Here is a 15,623-nt window from a genome sequence, read left to right on the forward strand (position 1 = left end):
CGGACAGACCAGAAAACATAATGCCCCTACTACTATCCTAGGTGGGGCATAATAATTATTTTCTGCTTGTTCACAATCTAAGATTGCAGAAAACACTAGAAATCCCATATTGTCGGACTCAAAGGATTAATATCCTGTGTAACACTAACAGGAAGTTAAATTACAAGTTATTAGTTAATTATGGCAATTGATTTGGATTTCTATTTTCATAATACAGCATTTTCGAGATCACCCTTATATCAGGATCTTATTTCACTTGAACCTTTCAAACAAGGTAGGCAAATGCACCTGTACTTAATAAAGGAGAAAAGCTACTTAATAATAGCTGCATTTTTTGGAGAGTTGAGATCTTGTAAAAGAACATTTATATATGTAAGCCTCAAATCTATGTCCAGCCTCAAATCTATGTCCTTTCCGCAAATCTATGTCCTTTTTAATATTGCGTCATAGACGTTCCAAATTTATGTCCTATATTGTCTCAAATCTATGTCTTTTATTGTCTCAAATCTATGTCCTTTATTAACTCAAATCTATGGCCATTTTTGTCTCAAATCTATGTATAAACACGGGATCAAGAAAAGCAAACAATTTGAAAATGTTGTAGTTTTACAATAGAATGTAAATCATATAATAATTACACACGCATGTAAAATTTTTAAGCACACACATGGAGAACACATCCCAACTTAACATTGAATTTTGGGAAATGACTTAATAAAACAAAAATCCTATAAGGCCGTACTTATTAGACGGGCATACATTAGCGCATGGCGAAACAAACTGGAAAAAGATTTAAGAAAAGGACACAGATTTGAGGCCGTATCTTTTTTAACGGACATAGATTTGCGAATCACGTCACGATTGAAAATAAATTTGAAAATAGGACACAGATTTGAGGCCGTATCTTTTTTAACGGACATAGATTAGCGATTGACGTCAGGATGGGGCACAGATTTGAGAAACGGACACAGATTTGAGGCTGTACACAGATCTGAGGTTTACATATATATATATAACTAAAAATATATTTATCAATAAAAAGTTAATCAACGTACACCATGCCTCTAAAATTTGCATTTCTCTTCTTCTGTTTATCTTGTGTAATTTGTCATGAAGATCTTGGGCTGTAGGATTCTTAGCTTGCCAATCTGTTAGCATTTGCTGAGCAGGACTTACTCCAGGTCGCCTTTGTTCCATTTCAAATACCCTGACTTGTTGATGGGTATAACCTATTTCTGCAGCTGTAAAATGAGAACAAAATATATTTATGTCAGTATTTAAGGGTTTTTTAACAACAAACAATATCTCAGTTTTAGGTTTTCCCTCATGTTGATTGATCTACCTAGCTTACCTATTCCCTAGTTAGAATTTCATATTCAAGTTTCAGGCACCCGACTCAATCGCTCTCAACCACCTGTCATTGTCATTCAGCTATTCGTGCATTGTGTGGTCAGGAGCATCACACATTACAGTAACTTGCAGCCACTCAGTCAGGCTCTTGTTACACAATCTTACAAGTCACCTATTTCCTCAGTGACATATTTGTGAAAAGGCATAATAATGGACTAGCAAAGATTTAAACACTTAAAATAATATTTTAAAACCTTCAAGGGATTTAATGAAATTTGGACAGAAGCTTGTTTATGACCAAAATACAGTATCCAGAGCAAAATTTGGAAACATTTATTTTCATTTTTCCGTATTTTACTAATAACTTAGTTTATTTTACAGTTAACAAGTAGATACAGTCTCCAGGGGTTAAAGTTTGTTACACATCAATTACTTTGTCAAATCTTAATAGAATTTATAAAACTTTGGCTGCAGCAAACTTTTGAAAACATTTTTGTTTTCATTTTTAGTCATTTTCTGATAGATTGACTTACTTTTTTATTGTCAACATTTAGAGACATTCTTGGATTAAATTTTTTTGACTTGAATATTCTGTAAACCTTCATGGATTGTTATGAAACTTGGACAGAAGATAATCTTCAAGACCAAGAAATAGCATCTAAATTGAAGTTCATTATATTATCATCGATCAAGACAACTAAGTTAACAAATCCATTTTTTCTGACTAGCATAACTGGAAGACAGATTCATCAAATTTTTTTCAAAACTTGTTTCTAAAAACCATCTTTGACCTCTAAGTGTAATTGTACTTAATCAATGAATATTTCTTTTTCAGTAATAAAATACTATTTAAACTAAAATAAGACTCTATGAGCTTTGCTGTTGTGGTTTGAGTAAGAAGCAAGATTTGGACAGACACAGGCAAGGTTAAGTCTTAAATTATAAGATTATAATTGCTGTATCACAAAATAAAACTTTCTTATCTCAAATGATTCAATGTTTATATACAGATGCACACAAATGTGCATGGTGACTAACAAATAATTATCTACATCCACTATATTAACATCATAGTCATAGGGGACTGGGTCACGCCTTTGACACAGGTCCTCTTGTCTGAATAGGGGTTTTTCAAAGTGATGTATCCAAGATTTTTTAAATTTGAACCCAGAAGGCCCAATACAAAATAAGGGCTGAGGATGAAATTTTGGGCCATAAAGTTACAGCCTGGCCTGAATTACACCAAAAATGCTCTGACTTATATTGTTTTTAAGTATACTGAATTGTTTATGACTTACAATCAATTCTAGTTGTACAACTTTTTGTGAAACACAGACCAGTCTCCCTTAGAAATCATGAATTGGGAACATTTTTTACAAATAAATATTCATATTTCAACTTTTCAGCTTGTTTCAAGTTTTTACATAAAACCTGTCACTATACATGCCATTGACTAATTGGATCTGACATTTTATGCAGAATACAAAAGTTGTTTTTGCTTGAAATCAAGTTATGGAAAAGAAGGTCACTGTGGTGTATCAATTTATTAGACAAATTCCCTAAACAAACTTGAACAACTCAAAGGAAAGGAAGAGTGCCGTTATTGCTGTTCTTCATCTCAAAATTAAGCCTTCAACACTGAGCAAATGTTCACACCCAATTAACTGGAGTAAAATTCAAATTTAGTAATGTCTGTTTCTGATATTTTTATCTAGTGGTAGTGATTCTGGTTATACATCTTCAGTACTTTAAACTTTAGAAAAGTAAGCATGGTACATAAATTTCTCAATGTTAAAATAATGTGTAGAATTATTTTCTTAATACTGTTACACTTGTATTAGTTTGAATAAAATGTATGTGGAATGTGTTGTTCATTCTTTTATTTGGAAGTGCTGTAAAATGATGTGTCAGTACTTGAGGAACCTGAAGGGTATTTCTTTTCTTAGTTTAATACCAAAAATAAAGGATGAAAATTCAAGACTTGTGCATGAAAGGTAAATACAAAACACAAATAAGATTATGAATTGAAAAACAAAAGAAATAGCTCGACCATTTCTGGAAAATATGTGCCAAAATTTTTTAGAAACAAAATTGTAAGCCCTATCTTGCCTCTCCTCGGCTGAGAACAAGGAAAAGGTTTATAATTTGTCAAGAAGTGAAATGACTGAACTTTTATCATAAATATATAACTTAAGTATTTCCTTATTAGAATTTAATTCAAAATAATCAACAGAAGTAAGAGTCATGAAAGTGTATTGGCAAATACTCAAGGATAACTGTATTAACAGTTTAAGCCAAAACTACCTGAAAAAATGTTGAATCAAATATTTAATACATTATTTATTTACATATGTATTAAATTCATTTTAAATGCATTTCCAAAAAAAAATGAGATACAAACAATTCATGAATTGTGATTTGTTAAAATATGAGAAAATATACGATTACAGGTAAAACTTACCGGGAATAGGGAATATAAACGATGATTTCTACAGGTGAATTATGTTTACATCTTCATAATTAATTGATTGATTAACATCAGAGGTTTATCATGCCTGTCAAAAACCAAGTCAATCGTAACAATTTCTTTTCAATTTTTTCTGACATTTTCATTGGTTATTAGGCCAGCCAAACAAATGATATTCTGTTGTGTAAGAGGATATCTCTACTTGAATAAATATAAGCACAATGTCACAAAAGAAAAAGGTTGCACTTGCAGTTATGAATAAAAAATAATATGGAATTCAACTGTTAAAATAGGGGCTTCCTGTTACTTGAAAAAAGGTCAATTACTTGAAAGTAAAACATGTACTCAATTAAATCAACAGTTGTTTTCATCTATATTATTGTGAATTCAGATACATTTATTGTATTTAAACAGAACATTAGCTGAAATGAGGAAACAACAAAGATTTCTGAGAATGAGCTTATACACATAAATCAACAAAATTCCCAAATGTGGACTAAAAGGTTACTGTAACAGTGTCCATAAAAATCAAATATAATCTTGAAATAGCACCAATATATTATCATGGAGTCTCTAAGAATGAACACAGATGACTTATCACAATCAAGAAAGACTTACCTACAAATGAAATAATAAAATGCTCCGCAGGGCGCAGCTTGATACGACCGCAGAGGTCGAACCCTGAACAGTTGGGCCAAGTATGGACACAACATTCAAGCTTGATACAGCTTTGCATTTGGATTGTGATTAAATATTTGACACAGCATAGGTTTCTGACACAGAATGAATGTGGTCTAAGAACTTAAAAATTTTAAATTGGACATTCACCTATTATGGTCCAATATCCAAAATCTAAATACATGGTTAGATTCAGCATATCAAAGAACCCCAAGAATTCAATTTTTGATGAAATCAAACAAAGTTTAATTTTGGACCCTTTTGACCTCAATGTGGACAAAGTTGATAACGGGGCCCAAAAATCAAAAATCTAAATACATGGTTAGATTCAACATATCAAAGAACCCCATATATTCAATTTTTGTTGAAATCAAACAAAGTTTAATTTTGGACCCCGACTTGGACCAACTTGAAAACTGGGCCCATAATCAAAAATCTAAATACATGTTTAGATTCAGAATATCAAAGAACCCTAAGAATTCAATTTTTGTTAAAATCAAACTAAGTTTAATTTTGGACCCTTTGGACCTTAATGTAGACCAATTTGAAAACGGAACCAAAAATTAAGAATCTAAATACACGGTTAGATTCGGCATATCAAAAAAACCCAATAATTCAATTTTTGATGAAATCAAAACAAAGTTTAATTTTGGACCCTTTGGACCTCAATGTGGACCAATTTAAAAACGGGGCTCAAAATCCAAAAACTTAATACACGGTTAGATTCAGCATATTAAAGAACCCCAAGAAGTCAAGAATAAAACCCCATTGAAATTGGTCAAGAAATAAGCAATTTATACGAAGTATCTTCTTTTGCACAATACTGTGCAATTAAATATTTCTTGCTATTGCGCAATACTGTACAATTGACAATTTCTTGCTATTGCGCAATATTGTGCTATTGGATATTTCTTGCTATTGCGCAATACTGTGCAATTGAAGATTTCTTGCTATTGCGCAATACTGTGCAATTGAAGATTTCTTGCTATTGTGCAATACTGTGCAATTGAAAATTTCTTGCTATTGCACAATACTTATGATATAATAATTTACACATCCTGTTTGGTGTGTATCTCCTACCATATCATTATTATTTGCTTTTAAATATAAATCAGAAATAACCAACTTAAAATGGAAAATTTTAAAAGAAAAAAAAAAGGAAAAAAAAATTTTTGAACCCCCTTATGATTCATCACCCCCAAACTCAATCCCAGCCTTCCCTTTGTGGTATGGTACCTTGCAGTACAATTTCAGAGAGATCCATACACTTGAACACAAGTTATTGTCTGGAAACTAGAAAAATGCTTATTTTTGGCCCCTTTTTGACCCCCAATTCCTAATTGTTTGGGCAATTACCCCCAAACTCAATTCCAGCTTTCCCTTTGTGATATGGAACCTTGTAGTACAATTTCAGAAAGATCCATACACTTACACACAAGTTATTGTCATGAAACTAGAAAAATGCTTGTTTTTTGCCCCTTTTTTGGCCCCTAATTCCTAAAATTTTGAGGCAATTACCCCCAAAATCAATCCCAGCATTCCTTTTGTGATATGGAACCTTGTGGTACAATGTCAGAGAGATCCATACACTAACACACAAGTTATGTCTGGAAGTTACAAAAATGCTTATTTTTGGCCCCTTTTTGGCCCCTAATTCCTTTACTGTTGGTACCATAACCCCCAAAATCAATCCCAACCTTCCTTTTGTGGTATTGAACCTTGTGGTAAAATTTCATAGAGATCCATTTACTTAAACTAAAGTTAGAGTGCGAAAACCAATGTGTCTTCGGACGACGCTGGACGACGCCAGACGACGACGACGACGACGCCGACGCCAACGTCATACCAATATACGACCACAAAAATTTTTTTGCGGTCGTATAAAAATGAATCTATCTGGAGAGACATGTTTATAATTAGACATGAATATGTCAACCATAAAATACAGACAATGTGTATAAGCACCATTACTCCCAAAACAAGTCAAACACAAAATTGACCTGCAATATCAATATACATATATATACAACCCCCTCCCCCTAAACTAGTCAACTTTCTTGATCTATGGGGAATTTCTCCCATAAAACCATGAAAGGTGTTGACCTGACTCATAAAATTGTCCAATATTTAAACTGACTTTTGCTCATTGTTGAAGGTCGTACAGTGACATATTGTTGTTAACTTCTATGTCATTTGGTCTCTGGTGGAGAGTTGTCTCATTAGCAATTATACCTCATCTTCTTGTTTTTATATGAATACCTCAAACAGGCATTTTAGAGAAGTTAAACTGGCATGCATAAGATATATGCATTAGGTACTCTTGTGCTTCAAATTCCCCCATGGATATTTTGAAAAATTTAAAACAGATTTGCCCCCTCCCCGAAACAACAAATGAAAAAATACATGCACGTAGAGAACAATTTCCATAAAAATTATCTTGATTCAAGAGCAGTAACTCTGTCCAGAAAGAAACATAAAATATACCTCTTACTCCTCGTTATAAAAGTACTACATGAACCAAACATATTTTTTATCTTACTTACTACGAGCCTTATAAGCATGGAATTTGAAAATATATATTTAGGTAGTTAAATTATCATATGATGATTTACGGCAACATGAAATATTGAAGAATTTGATAAATGTCAATCAATAAATTTGTTACTAATTAAATATTTAATTGAATTAATCATCAATTAGCATAACCATTTCATAAGTCATCTGAACTTTTATCTTAATTTTAATGTCAAAAGGAAATGAATACAAAATCATGAGTTATTTCTATTATTATGTAATATTATTGTTACCAATTAAGGAAATTATGACTGAAATCGGTGTCATCCTGGTTTGCCCACATTTAATTGCAGGTTTATAAAAACATAAAGTGTTTTGTTGCTTTAACAATTATAGTTTATTTCTGAATTATAGTCTTATTTTTTACCTTAATTTACCTATCAAATTTTATAAATGATACTTAATTCTACTATCAAATCAAGGAAAATGTGCAAAAATAATATATATTTACCATGAAAATAGATTGAATTTAACAAATATTAAAAGAAAATATGCAAAAGGGTTTCTTAATTTGACAAATGAAAGACAATTGTTTTTAATTTACCAGAAAAATGTATTGAATTGACACTGAAATATTAAAAAATAGAATATAAAAATGTTTATTATTTTGACAAACTATCGGCAAATTTTTTAAATTATTGGTATCTCCAGAAAAAAAATATGATAAAATAAAATAAGGAAACTAAGAATTAAATATGTGTCATTTAATATGTCATGCTTCTTCAGCCATATACATTACATCGCTCAACTACATTAGTTACAACTTCAACCAGAAACACTATTTATCGATTACGAGACAGCAACCAACACCGAAGCACGGACAGTGTACCCAGGGGTAACCGTGAAAGGCTGATTCTTCCACTTTACCCATTGTATTTGGCGAAAGGCACAGAAATGTGAACTACAGTCATACTATAAAAAAAGGAAGACATCACTCGACTTATACACCGAGCCGCAGTATTACCTCTCGTTCCAATTTAGAAAACATTGGTGCAGCTGACAACATACCCGCTAAAACATCTACGTAACAAGAATTTTGGGATGAAGGATACCGCTTTTTATGGAACCACTACTTTACAGAAGGACCCTGCACCACCAGCCACCTGGAAGGATAGCACACAAAAATTAAGAAGAGACTGACCAACTTGACAACCCCAACATCTACTAGAGCATCGAGTTACTATAGACCTTCCAAACATCTACTAGAGCATCGAGTTACTAAAGACCTTTGTAAATCTTATGTTTTGTAACTTTTATAGTGCTTTATTTATTTCCTTATGAAATGCATGTATAGATTTGATTCATAAATTATATAAATTATGTTTGCAATAAAAGAAAACTGTATCATATATTGGTGTATTTATATCATAATCATTTAGAAACTGCTGAATTATTAAGACACTGTTATAAATGAATGTCATTGTTTTGTCACAGTCATGTTTAGCTGCGGAACCGTAACTCTTATGGTCCTTATTATATTTTTTGAATTTTGCGGACCGCAAATTGTCAAAAAATATCAAAAGGACATTAGAGCTACGGTTCCGCAGCTAAGTCATGTTAAATGAATCAATTGAATTGATATTAAATTATTGAGAAACAAAATATTTGATTTCTTGATTATTTATCTACTAGTATACAAATAAAAATGGAACTACAAAATGAAAAATACTTGAATATAATAGAAGACACATATAAACTAATATACATTTTTGTACATATAGAGTTAGAACAGACTATAGAATTGTATGCTTATTAAACCTTTTGTCTTTTTTGTTTTCTTTACTAATAGATAATTGGTATAATTAAATGTGGGCAAACTAGGAGTAAACCCTGAAATCATATTTGTTACTTTTCCTTACAACAGGAAAATAATTTTAATGCTCTGAGTGACATTGTATAAACTGTGTGTTGTTACCCATAGTCAAACTGCCTAAAACATGTTAAAGGAGCATTTGCTACAATTTAGGCAGAAAATCAAAATGTGATTTTTGTTTATGTTTCAAAAATTTATATTAAAGCAAAATTTGGAAATAATGTTTAGTTATTAGAAGTCATTTTGAAAATTTTGTCAAAATAAGCTCAAAAACATTGCTGATGCTTTATTTCATGTATTTATGGACTTCAAAGTATATAAAGAAATCTGTTAGCCAGTGCATTGATCCATTTTATTTGACAGACATAAGATCTATAACAAGTTTTCATTTCAATTCTTGCATCTGATTTTCAACACATGTAAAACAGGCATCAAACCAACAAAATCATTTTGAAATATCATTTTTCTTAATACTTAATATTTTCCTCTGTTCTATTTTTCAGCTTAAATTTGTGGCCCTGTATAATTTCAATCACATGTAACAATTCACAAAAATCCTTCACACACCTCACACATTATAGACCCTACCAATCAGTGAACCACAAATTATTTCCTCTTTAACAATTTTTATGGTCTTTTATAGCTTGATTATTAACGTAAAGTACATTCCAAATTAAAGTAATATAAAAAAAATCTGAGATCAAAGACCATATACATATATAAAAATGATGTTATTATAATATAATGAAAGAATTCAGATATTGATAAAAGAATCTTATTTTTCTATAAATTAACTTTTTAAAAAGTTCCAATGAGATGTGTGATAGTGAGTGCACAATTTAACTTAAAATTTGCCATCATTCATCATGTCTAGTTATAAGTTGCAATTGCTTTCCACAACGATATGACATTACCCGATAAGTGGTCTTCATGAAATTGAGAGAAAACCTTAAAATTCCATTAGTTACCAAAGAAACATATTCATATTATGTGAAAAATGTGTTTACGAGATAATATGACATTACCCTATGTGTTTCGTCAAAATATGTTGTTTTTTAATGACAATTGTGCAATGAAATTCTGTCGAAATTAGTTCTGATGGTCATTTTTTCACAAAACAATGATATTTTATTAAATCGTCTTGCCATATTGTTGAAAATAACTTGTCTAGTTTATTCATTTCTTAATTCCTGTTTACTTCATCACCTTCTGTGCATTCAAGAAGTTTATATTTTCATATTTCAAGACCAAATTGGACCATTATGCCCTTCTCCTTTCATCATAGGGTATATAAACATCATTTTTGACAAACTGTAATCCAATATTTCCAAATTTTGCTCTACACTGGGAACTTTGGATCAAAATTGGAAATGAACAATATCAAATACTATTTTTGAATAAATTTGGTCTTACATATTACATTTGCCATATAAAACAAAACATATGCAAAGCAAAAATAAGCTACTGGCACTCTGCAGCTCACCACACACCCAGCAGCTGTTGATTTTCTCATGTGAATTGTTTACATTTTGTTAATACATTACTTAATGTAGATCGTTAACAAGCTAGCTAATCTTCTCCATGTATTTTATTTTCCAAATAATTGCCAAAATACAGAAATGTGGTTAAAATAATCATGTAAGGTAGTAATTATTATATTAAAGTTCTGTAAGGAATCAATTGTCAATTTCCTTTATTTTATTTATTTGTAGATCATATCTACTGAACATTCTTGCAGTTTTTCTCTATCATAATCTGGGAGAAATATTTCAATTGGGAGAAAATAGCCAAACAGGAGTGAAAACTCAACATTTAAGAGTAAAAACTTTTAACATGTGTAAGGAGTAACTTGACAATGTCGATGATGTTGACGTATCTTGCTGATCATTTTTGCTCTGTACATGGTTCTTTAAAAAAATCAAGTAAATAACTTCAACCACAAAAATGGCAATATTATTAGTTACATTTGTACATAGTCATGATAGTGTGCTAGTGACCTAATAGGATATATATGGGGTCAGTAAATCCCCATATGGAATTTACTGACCCCATATATATCGTATTAGGTCACTAGCACACTGTGTAACGAATTTGTCTTACTGACTATCTTAACATGTGGTATTTAGACTAGTGGCCTATCAAAGTGATCAAGTCTTCAATACCTTTAGTATCAAGAACCTACTTCCATTGGTCTATAAAAAAAAAATGCCAAAAATAACAACTTGTTTATAGCTTTAAAGGTGTTTTATGAATTTATTTCAATCGTTCATCATCAATTTCTTCGTCTGTTGAAACCTTTCAGATTTTCCCTCAACACTGTGTCATTTTTTTATAGGGACGTTATACCACTACTAACCGTGTATTGCCAAGTGTTTTTAAAACAAATGACAGATGAGGCACAGGCCATTGTTTGTTCTTCGTACCCAGTCAGAGACTCGTTAAGCAGATTAAAATTTTGTAGTTCCTTTATTTTTGTATCATATTATTAACATATTTAACGTTGGCATCAACAACCTAAAATATTTTAATAATGTAGTAATAGTGACTAATACAAATAGTTCTAAAGGAAATGCAAAATTTTTTTTAAAACATTGCTTAACAAATTTTAATCTGCTGAGTCCCTGTGTTCGTACCATGTGGACAGGTGTCAAATATCTAAATTTTGGTAATTACTGTTATTTTTCTGTGAATGTAGTTATCAAATGACAAACCCATAAAAACATGGCAGTGCAACAGTGTAAATAAGAAAAAAGATGGAAGAAGAGTATCTCTCACATGTCTAATGCCCAAAAGTAATTGAACTTATTGAAATATAGTCAAAACCATGAAGTTGAGATGTTTCAAAAGAAACAATTATATATTGTCAAAAACAGATAAATTTAATTGATAATAAAGACATTATAAGTAGGTAGGGATAATATTCAATCACATAACTTCAATACTATGATTTTTGTTTCTTATAGGCGGTTTTGCTATTTGAGTTTTTGGAATGTATCTTGAAAACTAAAGTAGATAGAGAGAAACAAGTTCAAGTGAACATCATCTGCATCTACAATTAGTCAACATAACCACAATCGTGAATTGACTTGTTAAAGAAGTTATTGCCCAAGTAAATATTATAAAAACTTGTAACAAGCTTTATCTTACCTCCTATACATCAGTTTTTGTCAACAAACGTGCCATCGATCTAATGAACTCAAATAAAAAAATAATTTAAGATCGAATATATTTCAGATACAATTATTTTATGCACAAGTATACTAGTGACTCTCAAAATATTAGGCATGTCTATGTTCAAACATATAAAAGGGAAATTCGGAGAAATATGTTAGTAGGTCGAAAATACAATACACGAGGATACATATGCGTAAATAACAGTAATGTCTAATGAGCATTTTTTTTTTTAAATTCACTGTATATATGATGTATAGCATAAATTCAAATCAATTCAATATTTATTTTTTTTCTAAATTTTAAATGCCCATCCAAAAAGTGGCAAAATAATCAACTTATTGATGGTGGCCGCGTATTGCCTATTGGTAGAAGTAGAAGTAGAAGAGCAAAATTTATTGGAGAGGTAATTTAACCATATAATATCAATAACTGTTCCACAAACCTAAATGTTGCCATGCATTGTCGATGTCTAAATTTTGAGCAATTTGTCTTGTTATACTGTAAGGAAGGTGGTAAATGTATCTGTTCTGTTTTTCGTGCATCCTTTCTTTCAGTTTCGGGAGAACTAAGGCAGCCATATTGAACAGGAAGTATTTTGATATTAAGGGGGTTTCCCTTAATTTCATAATTATTTTTAGAACATAAAATATTTTTAACGTTTTATGTATAAAATAATCTATTGTTGTATTATTTAAATTTCAATGTTTTTTGCATAATGCTACACATTTTCAAATCATTTAGATATTTCATATATTCTAATTGTATTAAGAACAATATGGATAAAATGAAAGGCAAATAACATAATTTCTGCGCATTATTAGTTTTTGGAAACCAAGGCTATCAAAAACATTTAGTATCAGTTTCCTGTTTGCCGCCCACGTGAAGTATTTTCCCTGTGACGTCTGGAGAAAGTTGTGTGTAAATTATCCAATGAAACCTTGTTTACTTACATAGGAATTGATAATTGCTGTGTTTAACGGAGTTGATCATTAAAAGATTTACGAATTTTCACTGGCTTCTCAAACGGTCCACTCGTTCACTTTGTTTATGTTTTGACCTTTTTGCAAAATCAACATTCACTATACCTGGTGGATGATTGTTGGGTTATATACACTGATTAGTGCACAAAGTAATAGCCTGACAGTCCCATATAATACATGGTTGAGGTAGCACTATGTAGGATTGCTCTTACGGGACTTACCTTTTTGAAATTTTTATAAATGAGGTTTTTTTTTTGTGTGCTCCTCCAGAATTATGGCAGAAATACCTAACACTTAATTTTCTATAGAAACCCCAGAAAAGATTTTCTCAGATGCTCAGATTTACATTGGACCTATAATAATTACATTTATATTATGTCCCAGTATTCAATCTTTGTCGTGATGACAGGGTAATCTCTCTTGTAAAATTATAATCACTAATGTAGTTTCTGCTTTGTACTTAGATATTGTAGGTGGCGCTTTTTTAAAAAATATTAAAGAAAAAATGTACTAAAAAAAAAAAAAAGAAAAAAATTGGTTAATCAGATAATTGAAATGACATGAAAAATTAAAAAAAAAATTGTATTAAATTATCCACTAAAACGGTTTGTTTCCTCTATGTACTCGGCTAAAAGTTGAGTGATATTTTCTGCATTTGGCAAATTGATTGTTAATAAATTGTCTAAATCGATTGGAATATGTCCTGTTATGAAGTAGATTTGATGAAATAATTTGTATCTTAAGCATCTGAATACAGATCACATTCAAAAAGGTAGTGTTGTACATTTTCTTTTTGTTTGCAGTGATTACAGGTTTCAGAGTTAATGAGCTGGTTTATTATAAATTGGTATGCATTTAATTTGGAATAACCTGTTCTTAAACTGTTGATTATGTTGTACATTTTTTTTGACGGGAAGTCTTTTTTTACTTTAATTTCAGGATGAAATCTGAAATAATGACGTCCAGCATTAATTGCTGTTTACCCATCTGCGTTGCCATTTTTTTGTAACGGAATTTCTAGCTGCCTTTTTTATATCTTGTTTTGTAAATACTATGTCATCAACTGCTAGTGTTTCAGCTTCTTTAGCAGCTTCTTTTGCCAAGGTGTCTGCCTCATCATTTCCTTTTATGTTGGCATGGCCTGGTGTCCAGTTTAAGTTGATTAAAATTCCATGTTCATTTAAATTTTTTATTTTTCCTTTTATTTCGTTAATGGTTTGATGATAGTTGTCACTTTTCCAATTTAGAGTTAAGATTCCTAATGTGGTTTGACTGTCCGAAAATATTGTTAAAGTTTCAATTTGTGTTTTTGAAAAAGATTCTATGTAATCAAGTACAATTTTTATTGCTATCAGTTCAGCTAACAAGATTGATCCTTTGTTAGAGACAGGTCTTTTTAATTTTTCTTCTTGATCATTGATGTAAATTATAGCTCCATCACCGCATGGGCCTGGATTTCCCAAACATGACCCATCTGTAAATGTGACTTCTGTGTTTGGAGTTTGAGATTTGAGTTGTTCAGAGATAATTTGTTTTCCTTCCTCTATTTGGGCTGTTGTTCTGGATTTTGAGCTGCCTATATTACGCCAGTAGTCAGGGGCTCTGATAATTGATACCAGACCTTTGTATTCATACTGAGGTTCGATATTGTTTATATCAACCAATTCTGTGTCTCTCATGTCTTCTGTTTGTTGATACATTTTTCCTAATGGTGATATTAATTTTTCTGGATGTTCCTCCTCTTTCCAAATTTCAAATTTTCTTTTAATTGGGACATTATTACTGTATGAATTAATTTTTCCTAACTCTCTGATGGCCATTTCTTCTCTTCTTAAATCTATTGGTAATGTTCCACTAAGTACTTCTAATGCTTCTAGAGATGAGTGAGATGGTAAATCTAAACACATTGCTAACCCTTTTCTCTGTATTTCATTCAATTTGTCAAGATGACCAGAAGTGCTGGATTGCCAAATGCTGCTAGCATAATTAAAAATTGAACATACTAAGCTTTCATATATTTGAATAAGTGTCTTGGTTGGTATTAATGCTATTCCCTTGATTTCTCTTATAATTCCTAAAGATCTTTTGGCTTTCTTTACTGTAGATTCTATGTGACTATTGAAATTTAATTGTTCATCTAATTTTAATCCAAGTGTAACCGGATTAGGGTTGTTTTTTAAAATTGTGTTACCAAGCCTTAGTTTGATATTTTGGACTTTATTTTTTTCTTTACTGAATATACTGTACTCTGTTTTTTGAATGCTTAGTTTCATTCTCCAATCATTGCTCCATTTTAGTACTTGATTGAGGTCTTTTTGCAGTTTTTCTTGTATAACTTTTGGATCTGAATGTGAATGCCAAATAGTATCATCATCTGCAAACTTACAATGTACAGCAGTCTGCAGACACGGATTTAAAAATATCTTTTATGAAGATGTTAAACAGGATTGGGGAGATAACAGATCCTTGTGGTAAACCAATACTGGTTTGAAACCAAGGACTTTTGTAATTGTTTACCATGCATCTAGCTTCTCGGTGACTGAGGAAGGCATTTATCCACATCCACATTTTTCCTTTGATGCCGTTG

The 15,623-nt window shown here is 31.1% G+C and overlaps 2 protein-coding genes across 3 annotated transcripts in view; one reads left to right on the forward strand and one right to left on the reverse strand.

The window, feature by feature from the left end:
• LOC127701824 (uncharacterized) overlaps positions 1–12,640 on the reverse strand; it is a 32,021-nt gene extending 19,381 nt beyond the window's left edge. The window contains exons 1-2 of one of the 2 annotated variants that reach the window (XM_052205793.1): positions 12,499–12,640; positions 1,056–1,241 (exon numbers count right to left, since the gene is read on the reverse strand). In XM_052205793.1, the coding sequence (XP_052061753.1) occupies positions 1,056–1,241; positions 12,499–12,634 (322 nt within the window). In that variant the 5' untranslated portion in view covers positions 12,635–12,640. Of the gene's footprint in view, positions 1–1,055; positions 1,242–3,811; positions 3,883–12,498 lie in introns of those variants that run through there. The other variant, XM_052205802.1, reaches the window with a different exon arrangement.
• A 281-nt stretch (positions 12,641–12,921) lies between these two features.
• Positions 12,922–15,623, forward strand: part of LOC127702450 (nuclear factor NF-kappa-B p100 subunit-like) — a 28,676-nt gene continuing 25,974 nt past the window's right edge. The window contains exon 1 of the mRNA XM_052206654.1: positions 12,922–13,222. The gene's annotated coding sequence lies outside the window, so the exon portion shown is untranslated. The remainder of the gene's footprint in view (positions 13,223–15,623) is intronic.

This window comes from Mytilus californianus, unplaced genomic scaffold, assembly GCF_021869535.1.
Source record: "Mytilus californianus isolate M0D057914Y unplaced genomic scaffold, xbMytCali1.0.p SCAF_1, whole genome shotgun sequence".
Taxonomy (NCBI): Eukaryota; Metazoa; Mollusca; class Bivalvia; order Mytilida; family Mytilidae; genus Mytilus; species Mytilus californianus.